The 24,610-nt window shown below is 55.1% G+C and overlaps 1 protein-coding gene across 1 annotated transcript; it reads left to right on the top strand.

Annotated features, from left to right (window-relative positions):
* The first annotated feature begins 459 nt into the window (after window positions 1-459).
* On the top strand, window positions 460-22,777 carry ALDH1A3 (aldehyde dehydrogenase 1 family member A3). The gene is made up of 13 exons (XM_070400475.1): window positions 460-621; window positions 6,371-6,475; window positions 7,719-7,859; window positions 10,713-10,842; window positions 11,584-11,645; window positions 12,100-12,228; window positions 13,363-13,476; window positions 14,848-14,950; window positions 15,644-15,828; window positions 18,135-18,299; window positions 18,675-18,832; window positions 19,296-19,370; window positions 20,742-22,777. The coding sequence occupies exons 1-13, from the start codon at window positions 523-525 to the stop codon at window positions 20,812-20,814; spliced, it is 1,539 nt and encodes a 512-aa protein (XP_070256576.1). The 5' UTR covers window positions 460-522; the 3' UTR covers window positions 20,815-22,777.
* Window positions 22,778-24,610: the final 1,833 nt, after the last annotated feature.

Consider the following 24,610-nt stretch of genomic DNA (forward strand, 5'->3'; position numbering starts at 1 on the left):
CCACCCCCACCCCCAACCCCCCGGGGCGGACGGGCGCGCGTGGCCGGAGCGCGGCGCACCGAGCGACCGAAGTTGGCCGAGCGCGCAGAGCGGCGGCGGGCAGGGGGCGCAGGTGCCGCGGGCGCATCCGCCCGACTCCGGGGAGCCAGCCGGGCGCTGCGGTCGGCCCTGGCCCGCTGCCCGCGCCCTGGGACTTTCGGGATCCGGTGGCGCTTCGGGGAGCTCCCTCCGGCGCAGCCGCCTGGGCGGTGGAGCGCGCGGCGGTGTGGCCCGGCTCCCGCAGCGGCGGCGGGCGGGGTGGGGTGAGGCGGCCAGCCCCCTCCCCTCCCGCAGGCCCTCCCTCCTTCCCGTCCTGCAGCCAATTAGACGGCCCCCTCGGGTGGGAGGCGTGGGGCTCTCCATAAAGCCGCGCGGAGCTGTCACCCCTGGAGCAGACCGCGCAGCGCCCGGGACCTGGACGGAGCCCTTGGTGCGGACTCGGGCGGGCGGGCGCCGGGGGCCGGAGGAGCGCGCGGAGGAGCCATGGCCACCACCAACGGGGCCGTGGAGAACGGGCCGCCCGACAAGAAGCCGCCGGCCCTGCCGCGCCCCATCCGCAACCTGGAGGTCAAGTTCACCAAGGTGAGGGGCGCCCAGCCCGTCCGACGGCAGCCTGGCTGCGCGCGCTGGGACACCCGGCCGGGGAGGAGCGCGGGCCGGGAGCCCCGCGCTGCTCCGTCCGCTCCGAGGGTGTCGGGCGCTGCGTGCGGGCAGCCGCTCTCTGCGGAATTTGCCCGGCGCTCGGGACCGAAGCCTCCCCGCCTGGGCCGGGCCGGGCCGGGCCCTTCTGACGCCGCTGCGGGCGCAGGGCTTCCGAGGCGGGAGTCTGGGTCCCGCGCGCGCGTCCACCGCGCACCCCGAGGGGCACCCCGCGGTTCCCACCCACGATGGGCTTGGCTCTTGGGCGGCAACGCTCAGCGCTTTCAAACTTTTTTTAAAAAAAAAAAAATATGTTCTTATTGATTGGGGAGAGGGAGAGAGGTAGAAACATCGGTGGGGGGAGGGAATCATTGATGGGCTGCCTCCTGTACGCCCCGCACTGGGGATGGGACCTGCGACCGGCTACATGCCCTGAACCGGGAATCGAAGCTGGGACCTATCCATCCACAGGCGGACACTCTAGCCTCTGAGCCACACCGGCCAGCTCGGGGCTCCCAAACTTTCAACCTCAAAACCGTGCAGACCTTGGGAGCGATGCCTACCCCACCTCCCCGTGCCCCCAGCAGACTCTGCTGCGGGCTTTGCAGCCTGAACCGGTGGGCCTTCGGGAGGGGCAGTGGGTGGGAACGCCAAGAGAGAAGGTCTGAGCCCTGGCAGTGTTGCTCAGTGGGTAGCGCGTCCGCCTGCAGACGCAAGGGTCCCAGTTGGATTCCGGTCAAGGCCAGGTACCTCGGTTGCAGGCTCCTCCTGGGCCCCGGCCTTGGTCGGGGTGCGTGCAGGAGGCAACCCATCAATGTGTTTGTCTCGCACCGATGTTTCTCTGTCTCTGCCTCTCTCTTCCACTCTCTGAAAAAAAATCAATGGAAAAATATCCTCGGGGGAGGATTAATTTTTTACGAGAGAGAGAGAGAGAGAGAGAGAGAGAGAGAGAGAGAGGCCTCGGGCTCCTCTGGAAACCTGCCATCGGGAGCAAAGGAGAAACATCAGGCAGCTCCGTGCTTCGCTTGCACCTGGCTGGCGGGTGGAGCGAGGGGAAGTGGGAAGAGGCTCATGGGAGAAATGGCTCAGGAGCCCAGAGGGCCTGGCGTTGGCAGATGCGCTCACATCTGGGCCTGGGGAGTCGCGGGCGCCAGGGCCCCATCGTCCCGCAGTCCCGAGGCGCTCTCTGCCTCTTGGGGAGGCAGCCCATGGGGAGGCTGGGGTGTCGGCTAAGCAGTGAGATGACCTGCCCCAGGCAGCCAGGGAGAAGGGGAGGCCAGGAGCCCGGGGGCCTGGATGGAGCGCGTCCCCAGAGGCTGTGAGGCTGGTTGGAGGCCTGGGCGGGGGGCCGGGGGGGCCCTTGAAGGGGCTCAGACCCCGAGCGCAGTGGCTTTATTTGGGCATCCTCTAGGTCTCCCTTTATCATTCCCTCGTAGCCGTAGCCCCCAGCGGATGCAGCACTGACAAAATCTCCCCCATCCACCTCACTTTCCAAAGTAGCGATAACGCCTCTCAGCCCGTTTGAATCGGGCGGGGAACGGTGGGGGCCACCAGCGGGGCCTTCGGAGCGGGGCCTTCGGAGCAGGGTCTCTGGGCACTTCCTGTCGGCTGGGCCTCCGCGCCCATGACTTTGACATTAACCGTGTTCCAGGGGCCTCTCTCATGCACAGAGGCCCCTCACCATCAATGCCGGGGTTTGTTCTGTTGTGGCTGTTTTAAATACATGTTTATTGATTTCTGAGAGGAAGGGAGAGGGAGAGAGAGAGAGAAACAGCCATGATGAGAGAGAATCATTGATGGCTGCCTCCTGCACGCCCCACACGGGGGATGGAGCCCGCAGCCTGGGCATGTGCCCTGACCGGGAATCGGACTGGTTCATGGGTCCACCCTCAACCACTGAGCCACATGGGCCGGGCTGGGGATCATTTTTTAGAAAATATATATTTTATTGATTTTTTTACGGAGAGGAAGGGAAAGGGATAGAAAGCTAGAAACATCGATGAGAGAGAAACATCGATCAGCTGCCTCCTGCACTCCCCCCACTGGGGATGTGCCCGCAACCAAGGTACATGCCCTTGACCGGAATCAAACCTGGGACCCCTGAGTCCGTAGGCCGACGCTCCATCCACTGAGCCAAACCGGTCAGGGCGTGGGGATCATTTTTAATGTCGTTTCCTTCTCGGTATCAGCTTCAGGGTAAAAATCCCAGCACGGATTTTGTCGGCGCTCACCTCTCGGTAGTAGTGATGTTGTTTTATCTTATTTTTTGTTTTATAGGGTTTTTATAAAAACAATAAAGAGGACAGAAATTACATAGACGAGTGGGGGTCCTATCAGGGATGCAACTGCATATGGAAGGGTTATGTCTTTCTCTGCAAGTCTATCCAGCGTATAGAAAGCAGCGTCTTAGCCCGGCCGGCGTGGCTCGGTGGTTGAGCATCGACCTAGGAACCAGGAGGTCACGGTTCGATTCCCGGTCAGGGCACATGCCCAGGTTGCTGGCTCCATCCCCAGTGGGGGACGTGCAGGAGGCAGCCGATCCATGATTCTCTCTCATCATGGATGTTTCTATCTCTCTCTTCCTCTTCCTTCAATAAAAAATATTTAAAAAGAGAGAGAGAGATGGAGAGGAACGGAGAGGCGGGCTAGTTCAGGGTTCCCAGGCCTTAGGGGTTCCCAGGCCACAGTACCCACCTTCCGTGGGGCGGGCGAGGCCTCTGCAAGGTCCCACCACTGCCAAGCCCTCCCCCCCAGCATCTGTGGGGCCCGCAGCCTGTGCGGTGTGGCGGAGGGTGGGCGGCCAGCGGAGCCAGGCCTGGGGAACCTCTGGCCGGAGAGGCAGCCAGCAGAGCCCAAGAGAGAGACCCTCGAGGCCCAAGGCGGCCGTGGGGAGGGGGGGGAGCGTGTGAACCGGCGACGGTCTGTTACTTTTCTGTTACTTTTCAGATCGGGTTCTTGGCACTTCTCGCTCGGGGAGGGTGCGCCAGAGGTGGTGGGCCTGAGCCCGGGCCTTGAGGGAGGTATTTCCCAGGGTGAAGTCCAATTTGCAAAAGGAGGACCTTGTCCAACCCACCACCTTCATTGCTTCTCACTTTTTTTTTGGTTTTTGAATCCTCGCAGAGGATATTTTTCCCATTGATTTTTTTTTAAGAGAGTAGAGGGGAGGGAAGGAAGGAGGGAGGGGGGAGAGGCAGAGAGAGAGAAACATCGATGTGGGAGAGACACATCCATTGGCTGCCCCCTCTCCCCCCCACACGCAATACCAGGATCGGGGACAACTGCAACCCAGGCACGTGCCCTTGACCAGGAATCGAACCTGGGACCCTTCAGTCTGCGGGCTGGCGTTCTAACCACTGAGCAACCCCGGTCAGGGCGCCGGCTGTATTGTTTTGAGCCCCAAATCAGAATAATGGGCCGGGGACAGAGTCACTCCCCTGGGCTTGTGCGTGGGTATGAGACAAATCTTACGGAGGTATAAACGGGGCTTATACTGAGCTGCAGACGGAATTCAGGCTGGATCCGGCCCCAGGTGGGGTGCGTGCAGGAGGCAACCAATCGGTGTGTCTCTCTCCCTTCGCTGTTTCTCTCTGTGCATCTCTCCCCCTCCCTTCCACTCTCTCTAAAATTCAATGGAGAAAAAAAATACCCTCAGGTGAGGATGAGCCACCAATAAAAAATAAAAAGAAAAGCAGCGCGCAGACTGGCAGGCCGGCCGGCCGGCCATGCTGCCCGCCTCCTCCTTCATTTGTGTGTTTGTTTTCTCCTGGAATCCACAGTGGAAACCGCTTACGAGATCCCTTACGAGTGTAGTCTAAAGAGAAAAACGCTGCTAAATTAGAAACATCACCATGGGAAAAATACGGCTGGAGTTGAGCAGTCTGCATTTTTTTTTTTTTTTTTTTTTAAGTTGCTGGTTAGAGCCCGGCCGGCGTGGCCCAGCGATTGAGCAACGGCCTATGAACCAGGAGGTCACAGTTCGATTCCCGGCCAGGGCACACGCCCGGGTTGCGGGCTCCATCCCCAGTGTGGGGCGTGCAGGAGGCAGCTGATCGGTGATGCTCTCTCATCATTGATGTTTCTCTCTCTCTCTCTCCCTCTCCCTTCCTCTCTGAGATCAATAAAGAATATATTTTAAAAAACAGTAAGTTGCTGTTTAGAGAGGACTTACAGGTCAATGTCACGACCGACCAGGTAATTTTTGGGGGCTAGGAACATGCGTGGAGGTGAAGTCTCACAGACACCCGATCGCTCCCTCGCCTTTATGTATATTCTCTACTGCCACCTTCTCACTTTCCGCCCTCCCCCTTGGAACTGATACCGGGAAGCTCCGGATTCAGCAGTTTTCGCTGACAGTCTCTATTATCTCAGCCACGAAATTCCATCCTCCGACAAATGGGCCTCTCCCGCCGCTGGCCGCACGCCCCTCCCGGGCCAGCTTCTCCCTCCCCGGCTTATTAATGTCTCGCTGCTCCCCAGCGAGGGCCGGCTGGATGGCGAAAGTCAACTCGGGGATTCGGTTTCCGCTGGAAGAATAACCCTGTAATTGAAGCTGCCCCCCCCGCCCCCCCCCATCCGTCCGAGGGCGGGTTTCCCTGGGGGCCTGGCGCTGAGCTCCCAAAAGTCAGAAGGGCAGGCACATCGCAGGTGGGCGAGGGGCGCTGGCAGCTCCGGATTCCACACCGCGTGGGTGCATGGGGGGCGGTGGGGGCTCTGCCCACCTGCCCAGCCAGAGCTGGCCTCTGTCTTTTTATTTTTAAATCTTCCCTCAAGGATATTTTTCCATTGATCTTTTAGAGAGAGTGGGAGAGAGAGGAAAAGATAGAGAGAGACCTTGAGAGAAACACATCGATGGGTTGCCGGGGAGGAGCCTGCAACTGAGGTACGTGCCCTTGATCAGAATCGAACCTGGGACCCTTTGCTCCACAGGCCGATGCTCTCTCCACTGAGTCAAACTGGCAATCCGGGACCCCTCTCGTAATCCGGGACCCCCCGGGGGATGTCGGACTGCTGGTTTTGGCCCGATCCCTGCAGGCCAGACCAAGGGACCCCACCGGTGCACAAATCCGTGCACCGGGCCTCTAGTATGCATATAAGGTCTTTGGTTAATCTCTTCTTGCCCTCCTCCCTCCCCGCTTCCCTCTGAGATTCATCAGTCTGTTCCATCTTTCCATGCCTGTATGTTGAGCGTCTGCCCCCTCCTGGTCAGTGCACATCATAGCTACTGGTTGAATGGTCAGATGGTTGCTTAGGCTTTTATATATATAGATATAACTCAGCTATTCCTCTGTGATCCATGCTATTGCTTTAAAAAAAGAGAGAAGATTTCAGAAAATTTTTTGAATATTTTTTGCTTTCTTATGACAAAAGTAATTCTCTGAACATGAGACTTGGTTCTGGCCAGTGTGGCTCGGTTGGTTGGGCATTGTTCTGTGCACCAGGGGGTCACCGGTTTGATTCCCAGTCAGGGCAGATGCCTGGGTTGTGGGCTCGATCCCCAGAACGGGGCGTGCAGGAGGCAGCCAATCCATGTTGCCCTCTCACATCGATGTTTCGCTCACACCAGTGTTTCTCTCCCTGCCTCTCTCTCTGAAGGTGGGTAAACAGTTCTTTAGAAAAAAAGAGAAAAAATGGTTGCCTTGTCCTTAGATGATTGACGTAAGCCTAAAAAGTTACCACTTCCTTTCTTGGGTAGATGTTCATCAACAACGAATGGCACGAGTCCACAAGCGGGAAAAGGTTCGCCACCTACAACCCTTCAACGCTGGAACAAATCTGCGAGGTGGAGGAAGGAGATAAGGTGGGTGTGCCCCACGCAACCCCAGGTAGCTCAGTTCTGGAGGCGGAAGGATGAGGAGGGGGGTCGGCTCAGGTGTGAGATGGGACTGGTCCCCTCTCGGGTAGGACCTGGGTTCGCTGCTTCTCGGACGCAGGGCCCAGAATGGGGTCAGTTAGGGACCGGGGGCTGCAGATGGACGTTTCCCCATCTGGGAAGATGACTGTGTCCTCCTCACATGGCGAGAGGGAAGGTTTTTATCCATGATTCCAACCTGCAGGCATTAAGGGATCTTTCCTGATAGCATTGCCGGCTCGTGTGTTTCACCAAAGGCAGCATTCTGACGAGAGACACTAAAAAAAAAAAAAAAAAAAAAATTTGAAGGAAAAAGACTTGCTAACCAAGTCGCTCAGCAGTAATAATGTCACATAATTGCCAGATTTCTTTTCTACGAGGAACTCATGTGATCATGTAACATATTATAATTAGCTCATTATGATAATACTAGTGACCTGGTGCACGGATTCGTGCACATCGAAAGGAAATTTATTAGAAGGTGGCCAGCGGGGCAGGACTGGGCGAGAGAGAAGGGCCAGACACGCCCTGGAGCCAACCTCCCATGGTCCCTCCCCTGCCAGCCGCACCTGGGGCGTCGCCATGGCTAGATGGGCGTCTGTGGAGTGAGCAGGGTTCCTCTGGCAGGTGGCCTGCAGGGATCAGGCTGAAACCAGCTCTCCGACATCCCCCAAGGGGTCCCGGATTGCGAGAGGCCACTCTGCAAAGTTGCTATTGTACAGGGTGTGGAACGCAAACACACGTGTGCAATGAACCAGATTCGGGGCCGACAGAGCCCCAGCAACAACAGAACCCACGGCCGAAGGTGGAATCGCGCAGCCCCGCGAGGAATCGGGCTCCCTCTTCCCTGGTTCCGGGGTGCATCACCCGAGAACCGCCACTGCCCAGTCACTGCTGCTCGGCAGCTCCTGCGATGAGCATCTGCCCCCTGGTGGTCAGTGCGCGTCATAGCTACCAGTTGGACCGACATTTAGCTTTTTATATATATAGTTTTTTTAAAGGTTATTGTTTAAAAAAAAAAAAAAAAGGAAAGAGAAAGACTGAAGATGTAAAAAAGAAAATTGTCCCTTGAAAGCCCCCAGCCACCCCCTCCCTCGTCTGCCACATGCGGGAAGCAGGTCTCTGCTGCTTTCCGTCCCAAACTGCAGTGTCATCGAGAGCTGACATGCTCTCTCTTGTTTTGGCCGCTCAGCCCGACGTGGACAAGGCCGTGGAGGCCGCACACGCCGCCTTCCAGAGGGGCTCCCCGTGGCGCAGGCTGGACGCCCTGAACCGAGGCCGCCTGCTACACCAGCTGGCCGACCTGGTGGAGAGGGACCGCGCGGTCCTGGCCGTGAGTACACGCCCGTGAGGGGCAGCTCAGCTCTTTTATTTTTTATTTATTTTTATTGATTTCAGAGAGGAAGGGAGAGGGAGAGAAACATCCATGATGAGAGAGAATCATGGCTCAGCTGCCTCCTGCACGCCCCCTACTGGGGATCGAGGGTACAACCCGGGCACATGCCCTGACCGGGAATCGAACCATGACCTCCTGGTTCACAGGTCGACACTCAACCACTGAGCCACACCGGCCAGGCGGTTCTTTCCTTTCCTGATCTGGTGGAGGAACGAGCAGTCCATCCCACACGCAGCCAGGACGCTGCAATTTCTCCTGGGCGGAGGAACCCTGGGATGCATCGCCCGGGGACCTGAGCTCTCCTCCCTCCCTCCCTGGCCCTCGTGCTTGCTCCGAATCCGAGCGAGGGCAGCTCCCTCCCGGGTCAGCGTGGCTCTTCCTGCAAAGACAGCCGGTCTCCGGGCTCAGCTGCCAAACTGGCTTTTTCAAGCACAGTTCTGTTTCCCCCGTGGCGGGCGCTGAGCTCACCCGTCTGCAATGCGTGTGTGGACTCGGGGTCCCGGGCACCCCTCCCCGTCCTGTCCTCAGTGTCAGTGTCATCGTGGGGAGCGGGGACCGCAGGGCCACGTCCCCCCGCCCCCCGAGGCCTCTCCCCTCCCCCTATTGTCTGCCAGTCACCGCTGCCGTCGGGACCGCGGTGCCCACGGGATAGTAAGAGCCACGCTTGGCCACATCATGAAAGCGACAAGACACGACCGCGATTGGCACATGGGGTTTTTATGTCTTTGTTGTTGCTGTTGTTGTTAATCCTTCCCCCCGAGGCTATTTCTTTTTTCCATGGATCTTTAGAGAGAGTGGCAGGGAGGGCGGGGGAGAGACCGAGAGAGGGAAACATTGATGTGAGAGAGGCACGTGGACTGGTTGCCTCCCGCATGCGCCCCGACAGGGGGACGGGGCACGAACTCACAACCCCGGTACGTGCCCTTGACCGGGAATCGAACCCGAGACCCTTCCGTCTGTGGGCCGACGCTCTAACCACTGAGGTAACTGGCCAGGGTGCACATTCAGGTGTGTGTGTGTGTGTGTGCGTTTTAAATATATTTTTATTGATTTCAGAGAGGAAGGGAGAGGGAGAGAGAGAGAAGCATCCATGATGAGAGAGAGTCATGGATGGGCTGCCTCCTGCACACGGCCCACACTGGGGATGGAGCCCACAACCCGGGCGTGTGCCCCTGACCGGGAATGGAACCGTGACCTCCAGGTTCCTAGGTCGACGCTCAACCACTGGGCCTCGCCGGCCTCTCTCCCTTTATAAATCATCATCCTCTCGCTCAGCGACTCTAAAAGGAGGATGCAGCCCTGGGCTATGGGTCGGGGCGGCCACTTCCTGCGGAGTCGGATGGCGGCCAGTTGCAGCCCTGGGCTCAACTGGGGCTGCTTGTCTGAGGGACAAAGGGCGCCTCTGAGACCCCGGCTGGAAATAGAACAGAATCCCCGCCATTGAGGAGCCGCCACCTCCCCCCGCCCCCCCCCAAAGGCCTCCCTCAGCACCGAGGGCCAGGGCGAGTCCGCTCCCTTCCACGGAGCATCCGGCCTTGCCGCCCAGGGAGGGGCCGTGTGTCTTTGTGCTGGTGGCCCGGCCCTGCTGGGCTCCGTCCCTCGCTCTTTCCACTGCACGCTGGTCGGTCAGCTGGGCCACGAAGGAGGAAACTGTGTCCTCCCTCTCTCTCTCTCTCTCTCTCTCTCTTTTTAATATTTTCCCATTGATTTTTAGAGAGAGGGAAAGACAGAGAGAAGCATCAATAAGTGAGAGACACACTGATTGGTTGCCTCCTGCACGTGCCCCTCTAAAATAAATAAAAACATTTTTTAAAATATATTTTTAAGAGAGGAAGGGAGAGAGAGAGAGAAACATCCATGATGAGAGAGAATCGTGGATCGGCTGCCTCCTGCACGCCTCCTACTGGGGATCGAGCCCGCAACCCAGGCATGTGCCCTGATTGGGAATCAAACCGCGACCTCCTGGTTCCTAGGTTGACGCTCAACCGCCAAGCCTTGCTGGCCAGGCAATAAAAACATATTTATTTTTAAAAAGAAGAAAGAAGAAAAGGAGCCCTAGCCAGTTTGGCTCATCGGATAGAGCGTCGGCCTACAGACTGAAGGGTCCTGGGTTCGATTCCGGTCAAAGGCACGTACCTCGGTTGCAGGCTCCTGGCGCTGGCCGGGGGCACGCGAGAGGCATCCGAGCGATGTGTCTCTCTCACATCAGTGTTTCTCTCTCTCTCCCTCTCCCTTCCACTCTCTCTAAAAATCAACGGAAAAAATATCCTTTGGTGAGGATAAAAAAAAAAAAGGAAAAAAATAGTATCATTAAAAATATTTTAAAAATAATAAAAGAAAAACAGGAAAAAGCATCCTAACCGTCGGAACGGGTCTTATTGTAAATGCGGTGTTGCCGAAACCGGTTTGACTCAGTGGATAGAGCATCGGCCTGAGGACTGAAGGGTCCCAGGTTCGATTCCGGTCAAGGGCATGTACCTGGGTTGCTGGCACATCCCCAGTGGGAGGTGTGCAGGAGGCAGCTGATCGATGTTTCTCTCTCACCGATATTTCTGACTCTCTATCTCTCTCCCTTCCTCTCTGTAAAAAATTAATAAAATATATTTAAAAAATAAATAAATAAAATAAATGCGGTGTCTTGCCCTCTAAGGGACACAGAGGACTGGGAGGTGTGGGGATCAGTGATCTGGGACCCTAACTCCCTGCCCCCCACCTCACCCCCCCCCCCCCCCCCCCCACGGCTGGCACGTAAGACGGAGGATGTCTGAGGCTCATGTCTGGTCCTTGCAGACCCTGGAGACCATGGACACGGGCAAGCCGTTCCTTCACGCCTTTTTCATCGACCTGGAGGGCTGCATCAAAACTCTCCGCTACTTTGCGGGGTGGGCAGACAAGATCCAGGGCCGGACCATCCCCACAGGTGAGCCGACGCGGGCTGCTGGGCCTCCAATGGAGTCTTTGGCGGGGGGCCCTGTCTTTCCCTTCCTCTGCGGGCCTCTGGCCATTTCCCCTGTCCCCCCATCCTGCCACTAAGGAATTTTGCTTTTTTAAAAAATAATATTTTTTATTGCTTTCAGGGAGGAAGGGAGAGGGAGAGAGAGAAACATCCATGATGAGAGAGAATCCTGGATCGGCTGCCTCCTGCACGCCCTTTACTGGGGATCGAGCTGCAACCCGGGCATGTGCCCCTGACCGGGAATCGAACCCTGACCTCCTGGTTCGTAGGTCGGCGCTTAACCACTGAGCCACACCGGTCAGGCAGGAATTTTTGCTTTTGGAATTGAGTTGAACACCGCCTCTTTGTGTCCTAGGCCAGACTCAGAGCTGACGCCTTCGTGGGCTTCTGGGTTACTGTCCTGTCTTGTTCCCCCTTGAAATTCTCCATCTAGGTCAGCGGTTCTCCACCTGTGGGTCGCGACCCCTTTGGGGGTCGAACGACCCTTTCACAGGGGTCGCCTAAGACCATCGGAAAACACATATATAATTACATATTGTTTTTGTGATGGATCACGATGCTTTCATTATGTTCCATTTGTAACAATGAAATTGGGGGTCCCCACGACATGAGGAGCCGTATTAAAGGGTCGCGGCGTGAGGAAGGTTGAGAACCACTGGTCTAGATTCACGTGTCGTCCTCTCCCCCATGTCACCTCTCTCGCAGATGACAATGTTGTGTGTTTCACCCGGCATGAGCCCATAGGTGTGTGTGGGGCCATCACTCCTGTAAGTACAGGGTTTCCCCCTGCTGCTCCCATGGGCCCGTTAGAACCAAGGTTTTGGGTTTTGGGGTGTGTTTTTTTAAATATATTTTTATTGATTTCAGAGAGGAAGGGAGAGGGAGAGATGATAGAAACATCAATGATGAGAGAGAATCACTGACTGGCTGCCTCCTGCACGCCCCACACTGGGGATCGAGCCCACAACTCCTGCAGACCTTCTCAGAGCCTTTAAGGTGCTGATGTCATTGTACGTAAACCTCCGAGGGGAGGAGGCAGTGCACCCACCGTGGAATCCCTTCTACCAAAGAGTAACTGTTAGCCTCCCCGAGAATGCACGTAGGAAGCACCAGGCTGGAATGCAATTCTGATCATTGCAAACTCCTATGTTACCCGTTAAGCCCCAAAGCAGGGTAGCGGGTGGGCCCGGGTCCCCCACGTTCCCCTGTGCCCTGTTGCAGTGGAACTTCCCTCTGCTGATGCTGGTGTGGAAGTTGGCGCCGGCTCTGTGCTGCGGCAACACCATCGTCGTGAAGCCGGCCGAACAGACGCCCCTCACCGCACTCTACCTCGGCTCTCTGATCAAAGAGGTGAGCCGTCCGAAAGGAAAATATGATGTGTTCTCGGTCACATGCCCACTCCCAGGGAGCAGGCCGCCGGCGCGAGATAAAGCTGCCCAGCCGAGCTGGGCCGTGCGTGACAGCAGAGCCGGCTCAACCACGAGTGGGAAGGGGGTGACGCCTGTTTCACTTGGCAAGAGCCCGTTGGTTCTCTCTCCTGCCAGTGGTCACTGACCCGTGAGAAGCAATTCCGCTCCTCCCACTGAGCTGCTAGAAGCAATTCCGCTCCTCCCACTGACCCCCATGAGAAGATGTAGCTGGCAGGATGGGCTCAAGCCTACTTTAGGAGCAAGTGTTTTCTCTAAAGAATTTGCAGGAGAGTCACCTGGGAGGGAACTGAATAGTCAGAGGTTTGGGCCTGGCATTTGGGGGGTCATCTGGGCAGCTCCCCTAAGTAGCTGTCACCCAGCCAGGCTCACCCGCGCAACCACCATTCGCTCCCCAGGCAACCACCATTCAGGGAAACAAGCAGCCCAAGGGACACCTCCCTCCTGTCACACCAGGCAGCATGGCTCCGTCACGCTGTCCCCAGTGTCTATGTTGCAAAGGGAGAGAAGGTCCCCTCATGTCACTTCCGCCAAGCTAATAGGGTCAGATGCACGACTTTTAAAAAATATATATATTTTTTTATTGATCTCAGAGAAGAAGGGAGAGAGAGAGAGAGAGAGAGAGAGAGAGAGAGAGAGAAACATCCATGATGAGAGAGAATCATGGATCGGCTGCCTCCTGCACACCCCCTAGTGGGGATGGAGCCCGCAACCCGGGCATGGGCCCTGACCGGGAATCAAACCGTGACCTCCTGGTTCATAGGTCGATGCTCACCACTGAGCCACGCTGCCCGAGCAGGCCACCACTCTTTATGCTCAGAGGCCTTTTTAGGGTGAAAAATGCTGCTCGGAAGGAGGCGTGTGCACCTCACCCTGGCCCCCTGGCCGACCGGGTTTGGGTCCTGGGGTGGGTGGGTGACCCAGGCCCAGACCGTGCAATGGGGATGCCACTCTGCTTGGGGACATCACTCAGCCATGACCCTCTGGGCCCACTCGTGGCTCCATGGTGGACGCCGGTCCCTGGCCTTCGTTCAGTACCTTCTCCGTCTCCTCCCAGGTCGGCTTCCCTCCGGGCGTGGTGAACATCGTGCCCGGATTCGGACCCACCGTGGGAGCCGCCATGTCGTCCCACCCTCGGATCAGCAAGATCGCGTTCACCGGCTCCATAGAGGTAGCTCCCTCGCCGGCCGTGGGCCGGGGGGCGGGGGGGGGGGGGAGGGGGGCTGGGGACCTGTGCCCTCTTCCTGGGAGGGGCCAGCCTGTGACTTGTGTTCCTTCTGGACCGGACCGCGTTTCAGTACGCGGACGGTCAGTCTTCCAAGGTCACTGGGCCAGTTTCCAAGCGAAATACATCCTGAATGGAACCCAGGAGCCCTGGCAGGAAGGATGGCCAGATAAGATAAAATAAAAATGTGAAACATCGTAGGACAAACAGAGTCGTAGTTAAGGTTAAAAGGTAGATAACAGCCCGGCCGGTGTGGCTCGGTGGCTGAGCGTCGACCCGTGAGCCAAGAAGTCACCGGTTCGATTCCCAGTCAGGGCACATGCCCGGGTTTCCGGCTCGATCCCCAGTAGGCATTCGATCAATGATTCTCTCTCAGCAATAAAAAAATTGTTTAATTAAAATAAAATAAAATGCACCCACACCTCGTTTCGGGGTGCAGCCTCAGCCCGATCATTGCAAACTCCTATGTTACCAGTTAAGCCCCAAAGCAAGTGCCCGCCATGGAGCAGGGTAGCAGGTGGGCCCGGGTCCCCCAGGTTTTTTGTTGTTGTGAATCCTCACCCGAGGAAATTTCCCCATCGATTTCCAGAGAGAGTGGCAGGGAGGGGGAGAGAGAGAGAGAGAGAGAGAGAGAGAGAGAGAGAGAGAGGAACATCGATGTGAGAGAGATACGTCAATTGGTTGCCTCCCTCCCAGGCCCTGACTGGGCCTGGGGATTGAGCCTGCAACCGAGGTCCGTGCCCTTGATGGGAATCGAACCCGGACCTCCTGGTTCATAGGTCGACGCTCAATCACTGAGCCACGCCAGCCGGGCTACACACAAGGTCTTTGGTTGATCACCTCCCACCCACCCTCCCTGCCTTCCCTCTGAGATTCCGCATCCATAGAACGGACCCTCATCCTGAAGAGCAGCCCCCCCAAATTCCCTAAATCTCAGGGGCTCCCTCAGCTTCTACCGAAGAGTCCAATAGAAGGGTCTCCCTCACTAGCGAGGGGTAGAACAACTGCCCCCATGCCCTGGGAGCCCTTTCTCAGAGGGGTGGCCGGCTCCCCCCTGTCTGGCTGTGTGACTGGAGGGGACGGGGGCGGGGGTTGGGGGGGGCGGGGAGCGGATCGCTGGGCCTCCAGGCTCCAACTCTGCTCTGTAAGTGGAGCAGCTGGGCCAGGGGTTCGGGCCAGGCCACCATCTCAGGGTGCTGGGGGAGGCCGAGGGAGGGAGGGTGACGCACATGTACTTGGGCCACATCTGGCCATGTCCAAGGTTCCATCCGGTCTGGGTTTGTTTTTTTTTGTTTGTATGTTCTTTTCATCCGGAAGGTTGGCAAGCTGGTTAAAGAGGCCGCGTCTCGCAGCAACCTGAAGAGGGTGACGCTGGAACTCGGGGGGAAGAACCCCTGTATCGTGTGTGCCGACGCCGACTGTGAGTCTCTCCCTGCACTTTAGGGGGTTCGGGGGTGTCTCCAGGCTTCCTGGACCGAACTCAGAACCAAGGGGAACACATACACACACACACACACACACACAGAGGCACACACAGTGGGGGAGGTGTTTCCACCTTGGGCCCTGCTCGCCTAAATAGATGGAGATGAAACCCAAGTTCCATTGGATGCCCGGCCAGTGTGGCTCAGTGATTGAGCGTCAACCCAGGAACCAGGAGGTCACAGTTGGATTCCCGGTCAGGGCACATGCCCGGGTTGAGGGCTCGATTCCCAGTAGGGGGCGTGCAGGAGACAGCCGATCCATGATTCTCTCTCATCATGGATGTTTCTCTCTCTGTCTCCCTCTCCCTTCCTCTCTGAAATCAATAAAGATATCTTTTTTTAAAAAAGGGGAGCCCCTGAGCAAATGAAACAGGGCCTGGGACCATTCTCTGCGCTGATCCGAGTAGTAAACGCACTGACAAGTCCTGCAGGGGGGGAACTCTTCAACTCCAAACTCAGCCGACCCCAAAATGTGTCCCCTCCTCCGTGCGTTTGAGGAAATGCTGGGAACGAAATTAATTTCTGAAGTTTGTCCGGGAGCCTGTGCTCCTGTGTGGGCAGAGCTGCCGCTGTGGCCAGTCCTGCCCTGACCACTTGATTGCTTCCTCTGCCCGTGCCGCCTCGCCCTCCAGTGGACTTGGCCGTGGAGTGCGCCCACCAGGGAATATTCTTCAACCAAGGCCAGTGCTGCACGGCCGCCTCCAGGGTGTTCGTGGAAGAGCAAGTGTACCCCGAGTTCGTCAGGAGGAGCGTGGAGTGCGCCAGGAAGCGGCCCGTCGGGGACCCCTTCGACGCCAGAACGGAACACGGGCCCCAGGTAGCCACTGAATGTTTTTTTTAATTAAATCTTTATCGTTGAGAGTATTCCAGCCCGGCTGGTGTGGCTCCGTGGTTGAGCATCGACCTAGGAACCAGGAGGTCAGGGTTCGATTCCCGGTCAGGGCACAGGCCCGGGTTGCAGGCTTCATCCCCAGTAGGGGGCGTGCAGGAGGCAGCCGGTCCATGATTGTCTCTCCTCATGGATGTTTCCCTCTCTCTCTCTCTCTCTCTCTCTCGCTCTCGGAAATCAATCAAAATATATTTAAAGTAAATAATTGAAAAGAAACCACGAAACCCCAGTGCGGAGAGCTCCGGGGTGGGGCCTGGTCGGGGCAGCCAAGGACAGGATGAAAATGATCATAAGCACAGGGTTTTATAACCTCTTTAAAGGGCACATCCTGTATCGCTTTCTCACTGGTGACGCGGGCCAGGCCGGGCCGTGGATCAATATTTCAGGGGCAGCCCGGCGTGCCATGCATTATTGAAGCGGGCCTCGGCTGCAGCCGCTGTGCCTGGAGCCAAAGTGTGGCCCAGCCGCGAGGTTTCAAATCATGTGGCAGGACTCGCCCGCTCGCTGCCTGCCCACCGCATGGGCGCCCGTGTGTACGCGGGAGGCTGGGGGCCGGGACATGCGTGTGGCTCCATGCGGGACACTATGAAAGTCGCAAGCTCCCTCCAAACCTCAGTTGCCTCAACTGGAAAATGGAGTCATCGAAGGCTCTTTGGAAAATTTCAAGGCCCCCAATACGTTGTTAGTATTTTATTTTTTAAAATATATTGTTATTGATTTCAGAGAGGAGGGGAGAGATGGAGAGAGAAACATCCATGATGAGAGAGAATCGTGGATCGGCTGCCTCCTGCACGCCCCCTACTGGGGATCGTCCAAGCTTGTTTTTTTAAGGGGCTTTTTTTTTTAATTTTTTAAATTTTATTTTATGCATATTTTATTTTATTTAGTTTTAGTTTTTTAGTTTTTATTGTCGGTAGTATTACAGATATCTCCAACTTACCCCCTCTCCCTTTCCCCCCCCAGTATTTTTTATATCATTTTTTAAAATATATTTTATTGATTTTTTACAGAGAGGAAGGGAGAGAGATAGAGAGTTAGAAACATCGATGAGAGAGTAACACCGATCAGCTGCCTCCTGCACATCTCCTACTGGGGATGTGCCCGCAACCAAGGTACATGCCCTTGACCGGAATCGAACCTGGGACCTTTCAGTCCACAGGCCGACGCTCTATCCACTGAGCCAAACCGGTTTCGGCTATTTTTTTAAATATACTTTTTATTGATTTCAGAGAGGGAGAGAGAGAGAGAGAGAAACATCCATGATGAGAGAGAATCATGGATCGGCTGCCTCCTGCACGCCCCCTACTGGGGATGGAGCCCGCAACCCGGGCATGTGCCCTGACCCGGAATCAAACCAGCGACCTCCTGGTTCATGGGTCGATCGATCGATCGATGAGCTCACTGGCCGGGCCGCCTTTATCATTTCTGCAAGCCTGGCCAAATCACCTTCAGAGAGGATGTATCAACCCCCTGCTCCTACCAACCTGCAGCCTCATTACCAGGCTTTGGCACTTCGCCCATCTGATAGTTAAGCGTGGCATCTCGCTCGGCAACCTGCCTGGCTTTAATGTGCGCGTATCTCTCATCATGAGTGAGGCCGAACGTCTGATCAAGTGTTCGCAGCCGTTTGCGTTTCCTGTTCCATCAGCTGTGCAAGCGTGATGCGCTGTGGCGTCCCTCACCGTGTTCCTTCCTGCTTCTAAGAACGCTTCGCGGACTAGAAAGATCGGCTCTGTTTCTGTGATGTGACTTGTCAAATTCTCCCAGTTCATTTTGCCCTTTGACTTTGCTTGGGATGGTGTTGCCTTTTTTTTTTTTTTTTTTTTTTACATACTCAAGTTTATCGGTGTTTTTTTGTGTGTGGATTTGGTGTTTTATGTTTTGTTTCTGGATTTTGACTCCTCTATGCCATAATTCTCCTTTCCTTCCTTGTCCCCTTGTCATTCCTTTCCTATAAAGTGAAAAGCTTTGTCCAGCTGGTGTGGCTCAGTGGTTGAGCATCGACCTATGAACCAGGCGGTCATGGTTCGATTCCCGGTCAGGGCACAGGCCCGGGTTGTGGGCTGGATCCCCAGTAGGGGGAGTGCAGAAGGCAGCCAATCCAGGATCCCCTCTCATCATGGATGTTTCTCTCTCTCTCTCTCCCTCTCCCTGCCTCTCTGAAATCAATAAAAACATATTTAAAAACAACAACAACCAAAAAGGCTGGTGTTTCTTCCTGTTGTGCTTTGCAGATTGACCAAAACCAGTTCGACAAAATCCTCGCGCTCATCGAGAGCGGCAAGAAGGAGGGAGCCAAGCTGGAGTGTGGGGGCTCGGCCATGGAAGACCGGGGGCTCTTCATCAAGCCCACCGTCTTCTCGGAGGTCACTGACACCATGCGGATCGCCAAGGAGGAGGTACTGGGGGCTGCAGGAAGAGCGATGGCCCAGGGGCCTGGTGCTGAGCTGAGGGGAGGGACTGCTGGGGGTCTTCTCAGGGGCTCAGTGACCCCAGATATCTGGTGAGGGGGGCCTTTTCTTTTTTTTAAATATATTTTTTTATTAATTTCAGAGAGAAAGGGAGGGGTGGAAAGAGAGAGAAACATCAATGATGACAGGGAGTCACGGATCGGCTGCCTCCTGCACGCCCCCTACTGGGGGTCGAGGGTGCAACACGGGCATGTGCCCTGACCGGGAATCGAACCAACCGGGACCTCCTGGTTCATAGTTGGGCGCTCAGCCGCTGGGCCACGCCGGCCGGGTGCTCACCGCCGTTCTTGCCATGGATTATAGATTTTTGGGCCGGTGCAGCCGATCCTGAAGTTCAAAACGCTCGAAGAAGTGATCAGAAGAGCCAACAGCCTGGAATATGGGCTCACGGCGGCCGTATTCACGAAGAACTTGGACAAAGCCCTGAAGCTGGCTTCCGCCTTGGAGTCGGGCACTGTCTGGTGAGTGTTGGGGCGGGGGGGTGTTTTGGGGGGTGGTTCGGGGCAGGCTGGCTTCATGACTCATCAAATCACAGTCATATATTATGGGCCAAGCACTGTCTTTACTTTGCTGGATCCTCACGACCGCCGTCTGTGAAATAGGTACCATTATCGTCTCCATTTCCTACCTGAGGGCATGTAGGCTCAGAGAGGTGCAGTGACCTGCCCAGGGTCACACAGCGCTCTCTCTGAAATCCATTTTTTTAAATTTTTTAAATGTTTATTCATTTCCTGATTTTTTGGGGAAAAAAATAAGCCAAAAGCTTTATGCCAGGAATATTCAAATCTCAGTTTCTGCTGGGAAGCATAGAAGGCGGACGTTGAAAGCACACCGTCTCTGTGATTAAAACTCAGAGCCGGGACGTGCAAAATCCAGGCGGGTCCCCTCCGGGTAACCGCGGGCATCGTCTCCTTCTCTCTCCAGGATCAACTGCTACAACGCCATCTACGCGCAGGCTCCGTTCGGTGGCTTTAAAATGTCGGGAAACGGCAGAGAATTGTAAGTGCCCCTGTCCCTCCACGCCTGTTTCTACCTGTCCGGTGGGTCATGTCTGTCACTTATTATTTCTAAAAATATATGTTTTAATTGATTGCAGAGAGGTAGGGAGAGGGAGAGAGAAACATTAATGATGAGAATCATGGATCGGCTGCCTCCTGCACGCCCCCTACTGGGGATCGAGGGTACAACCCAGGCAAGTGCCCTGACCGGGAATCGAACCGTGACCTCCTGGCTCATAGGTCGACGCTCAACCGCTGAGCCACACCGGCCGGGCCACATGTCTGTGTTTTTGACCCTTGGCACATATTTCCCAAGGCTTTTGATAAAGTCCTCAGCCATAATTCCCAAGGAGCCTGGACACAGCCTTGGAAACCGATTTCCGTGTTCCGCTGTCTCCAGTGAATGTCTTCATGTTGCAAGAAGTTCCCCTTTTCCCGCTGGCACCCGGCTCGGTGAATTCCATGGTTTTCCCCGGCCCCGTCGCCCGGGCTGGGCTGACAATTTGCCGCCCACCCACGGGCCCTCCGGGGCCTGTGCCTCTGCTGGTCTTAAGAAGAAGCCTGTAATTTCTCTTTCTTCAAGGTGCTTTTTAAATTTATTTTTTATTTTGTTGTTGTTAATCCTCACCCAAGGATATTTTTTTCCATTGATTTCTCCCCCCGCCCCCATGGATTTTTTAAAAATATATTTTATTGATTTTTTGCAGAGAGGAAGGGCGAGGGATAGAGAGTTAGAAACATCGATGAGAGAGAAACATCGATCAGCTGCCTCCTGCACACCCCCAACTGGGGATGTGCCCGCAACCCAGGTACATGCCCTTGACCGGAATCGAACCCGGGACCCTTCAGTCCGCAGGCCGACGCTCTATCCATTGAGCCAAACCGGTTTGGGCTGGATTTTTTTTTTTAAGAGAGAGTGGAAGGGAAGGGGAGAGACAGAGAGAGACACATCGATCGGTTGCCTCCTGCATGTGCCCCAACCAGGGCCAGGGATCGAGCCTGCAACCCAGGTAAGTGTCCTTGACTAGGACTCGAACCCGGGACACTTCGGTCTGGGAGCCGACGCTTTAACCACTGAGCATAGCCTCAAAAACGCCGAGTTAACCCCAAAGGGCCGATTCCCGGTCTGGGTACATGGCCGGGTTTCCGGCTCGATCCCCAGGAGGAGGCGTGCAGGAGGCGGCCGATCCATGATCCTCTCTCATCATGGATGTTTCTCTCTCTGTCTCCCTCTCCCTTCCTCTCTGAAATCAATAAAAATATATTTAAAATAGATAGAACACAGTTGCCATGGGTGGGCTGAGGGTCACACGCATCTCACACGCTTCTCTCTCTCTCTCTCTCTCTCTCTCTCTCTCCCTCCCTCCCACAGAGGCGAGTACGCGCTGTCGGAATACACCGAAGTGAAAACAGTCACCATCAAACTGGATGACAAGGACCCCTGAGGGGAAGGCGGGCTCTGTCCTCCGACGTCTGAATGTGGCCCATCCATCCAACCTGCCGGAGAGAGAGCGACCTCGCTCACTCCCTGGCCCTCTCTCTCCTGGAGACCTTACGTCCACTGGATGGATGGGAGAGGTTCTCATTTCCTCCTCATTCCTGTTGCATTGACCAGGATGTTGGGGGGTAAAATTGCAGTTCTGCCTGGAGGTGGCGCTGTGGAGCTTTTCTTTCTTTCTTTCTTTCTTTTTTTTTTTTTAATCGTCACCCGAGGCTATTTTTCCATTGATTTTTAGGGAGAGTGGGAGAGAGCAGGGAAAGACAGAGATAAACATCGCTGCACAAGAAACACATCGATGGGTTGCCTCCTGCATGTGCCCGGGCTGGGGAGGAGCCTGCCACCGAGATACGTGCCCTTGACGGGAATCGAACGCGGGACCCTTGGGTCCCCAGGCCGGCGCTCTACCCACTGAGCCACACCGGCTTGGGCACCTGCTTCCCTTTTCAACCGGGTCCCCTGGGATGGTGAGGAGGCTCAGGGCGTGCCAACAGGAAGTGGTGTGTGACGTCTCCGGCAGTCGCTTCAAAATGCTTTGCTGACTGTACTCCAGGAAGAATTTGGGAGAAACGTCCCTGAAGGTTCTAGAAACCTGGCCCTGTGCCTGGGGGTCCCTCCCATGTACCTGTTCCTCCCATTCACAAGCCCCTCCTACCTTTTATATGGAAAGGAATAGCACTAAGTTAAAAAACAAAACAAAAAAAACCCCACCCAAACAGAATTGCAAGGATCCACTAGGGGGCGCTATTGGGAAGCAGGTCCCCTAGAAGGTTACTGAAGGCCTTGGGTGTGAAGGGGCATAAGTCTTCCGGGACTACATTTTGACCTTGACCTTGGGACTCAGCTTCAAACCAACCCTGTGACCTATCCAATGTCCTGACGCTTACGACAGCGGAGCAAATGCGAGGGTCAGTAAGTCCCGCATGTCCCCAAGCAGGGCCATAACTTGCTTTGACAAAGGATGCGTTTCCGTCACTTGAATTAGTGGTTGAGCCAATGTTCCTTTTCCCCAGTTTAGATGTGCAAAATATACACCACTCCACAGGCTGCTGTTCAACACAGCCCTGGTTTTGTAGAGTCCTATAGAGTCCTTTTTTTTTTTTTTTTTTTTTAATCTCAGAGAGGAAGGGAGAGAGAGAGAGAAAGAGAGACATGAATGATGAGAGAGAATCATGGACCGGCTGCCTCCTGCGCGCCCCCTATTGGGGATGGAGGGTGAACCCGGGCCTGTGCCCTGACGGGGAATAGAACCGTGACCTCCTGGTTCCTAGGTCAGCACTCAACCACTGAGCCACGCCGGCTGGGCCAGGGTTATCATTTTTTTCCAGAAATACGCAATCCACCATTCACTGTCGCCTCAGCACCAGTTAGATCTTACCACTTACACTGTCAGTAACTTGTGAAGTCAGGACTTATCGCGTACACTGAATTTTCAGGATTTTTATCTTAAGTAATTATAGACACTAACCTTGATAGGAAGACATTAGAGGGTTCTTATTCTGTCATTGTACAATAATAATGCCTTTAATATGAAATGGGACATTATTTATAATTGATATAGTTAATGTATCTTTTTATAGTTGTAAGTAAGCAGAGGTGGTATATTTAACCTTCTGTAATATACTGTATTTAGAAATGGAGATCTATATAGTCTTAGATGTCACTCTTTCGAAGGTTTACTCCTGTGGTACGGTTTTAAAAAAAATCTATTGGCCTGGGAATTCTGACCCTAACTGCAGACTGTGTTAACAATGCAGCCACAATAAAATACAGTTGGATATTTGAGAAATCTTATGTGTTGTTTATTTTAAAGGACCAAATCCACTTTAAGTTATGACTGACCTTCCTCTTTCTTAGACCTTCGGCACAAAATGGCTTAAGATAAAGTAGAGTCAATCCCTTAAGTATAGCCCTAGCCAGTTTTGCTCAGTGGTTAGAGTGTTGGCCCGTGGACCGAAGGGTCGCAGGTTCGATTCCCAGTCAAGGGTATGTACCTGGGTTGTAAGTTCCATTCCTAGCCCAGTTGGGGTACGTGTGGGGGGCAACCAATCGATATGTCTCTGTCACATCGATGTTTCTCTGTGTCTCTCCTTCTCCCTACCACTCTCTCTAAAAATCAATGAAAAAAATATCTTTGGGAGAGGAGAAACAACAACAAAATAACTTCAGAACAAGATGACAGGTGCTCCACTGAATTTAGCCTGAGTGGGGCATTTCAGGGAGCACTTAGTCCAGACCGACCGTTGTAGCTCAGTGTTTGGGCTCAGTCCCCAGTAGGGGGTGTGCAGGAGGCAGCTGGTCCATGATTCTCTCTCTAATCATTGATGTGTCTATCTCTCCCTCTCCCTTCCTCTCTGAAATCAATAAAAATATGTTTTTTAAAAAATATATGTTTTATTGATTTTTTACAGAGAGCAAGGGAGAGGGATAGAGAGCTAGAAACAGATCAGCTGCCTCCAGCACATCTCCTACTGGGGATGTGCCCGCAACCCAGGTACATGCCCTTGACCGGAATCGAACCTGAGACGACACTCTATCCACTGAGCCAAACCGGTTAGGGCTAAAAAGTATATTTTTAAACAAATAGATAGATGAATAGTTAGGTAAATAGATAGAGATAAATTAATTAATGAAATGCATTCAATAAATAACGAATGAATGAAGTTGAGTTGCTCCCGTCCCCAATGGCCAAGTGGCCAAGTCTGCTCCTGTCTGCCCAGGCACTGCACTGGCGTGCGCTTCCTCGAGGCGCCGCTAGATGGCGCAGCCACACGCCCTGAAGGCGCCGCACGGTGGTGGCGGGGGCTCACTCAGCGCTGTGGCCGCCACGCCCTGCCAATTAGGGACTCTTCCCCCCCCGCCCCCCCGCCCCCCGCTTCTCCCCCGGGAATCTTACCGCCGGTTGTTTTTCTTATTTATTTGCTTGCATGCTGGAATGAGGGCAGCCGTGGTGGGACGGGATTGCAAAGCTGCACCCCTCCTCTGGAAGGGCGTCCCGTGGCTGGAGAGCTGGGGGGCAGCCTCTTGGGAGCGAAGCCAGGTTGCCCCCCGCCCTGGTCCCCTTGCCCGCCGGGGGGGGGGGGGGGGGTGTCGGCGAGGTCGTGCAGGGGAAGGGGGAAACGGGGGGGGGGGGGGGACCTGGGGGTGCCCGGCTTTTGTGAAATGGCCGTGAGGGTGGTGGCGATGTGTCTGTGCCTTGCGCTAAATCTTGGGAATGCCCCAGGAAATGCCAGGGTGGAAAGTCACCATTTTCCCCTCCCCGAGCCGCTTCTCTTTCTCCCGGGGGCACCTGGAGCCGAATCTGATGCCCGCCCGTCGCGCGAACTTGAACTTGCGTCTTTATGATCGGCGTTCGGGTAATGGTCTCAGGGGTGCGATGCACATACTTGTATCAGGTGGAAACATGCATAATACATTGCCAACATCCCTCTATGTTTTATCTACACTCCGCCTCCCCTTTAAAGAACAGCAATTTATTTGTTTTTTTTTAAGTATTTTAAAATTGATTTTTAGAGAGAGAGTAACATCGATGTGAGAGGGAAACATGAATGGGCTGCCTCCTGCACGCCCCCTACCGGGGACCGACCGAGCCTGCAACCTGGCTGACCGGGCAACCTTTGCAGCGGTTCTCAACCTGTGGGTCGCGACCCCTTTGGCAGGTCGAACGCCCCTTTCACAGGGGTCGCCTAAGACCATCCTGCATATCAGATATTTACATGACGATTCATAAACAGTAGCAACAT

Source organism: Myotis yumanensis, unplaced genomic scaffold (genome assembly GCF_028538775.1).
Source record: "Myotis yumanensis isolate MYYU_CA2020_CCGP unplaced genomic scaffold, mMyoYum1.0.hap1 SCAF_20, whole genome shotgun sequence".
Lineage (NCBI taxonomy): Eukaryota > Metazoa > Chordata > Mammalia > Chiroptera > Vespertilionidae > Myotis > Myotis yumanensis.

What these genes read in the sequence shown, in the direction of transcription:
- ALDH1A3 (XM_070400475.1), top strand. Translation starts at nt 523, where the DNA reads ATGGCCACCACCAACGGGGCCGTGGAGAACGGGCCGCCCGACAAGAAG. An exon ending in GGGACCGCGCGGTCCTGGCC is followed by an intron (nt 7,860 to 10,712) that starts GTGAGTACACGC and finishes TGGTCCTTGCAG; the next exon opens with ACCCTGGAGACCATGGACAC. An exon ending in CGTTCACCGGCTCCATAGAG is followed by an intron (nt 13,477 to 14,847) that starts GTAGCTCCCTCG and finishes TTCATCCGGAAG; the next exon opens with GTTGGCAAGCTGGTTAAAGA.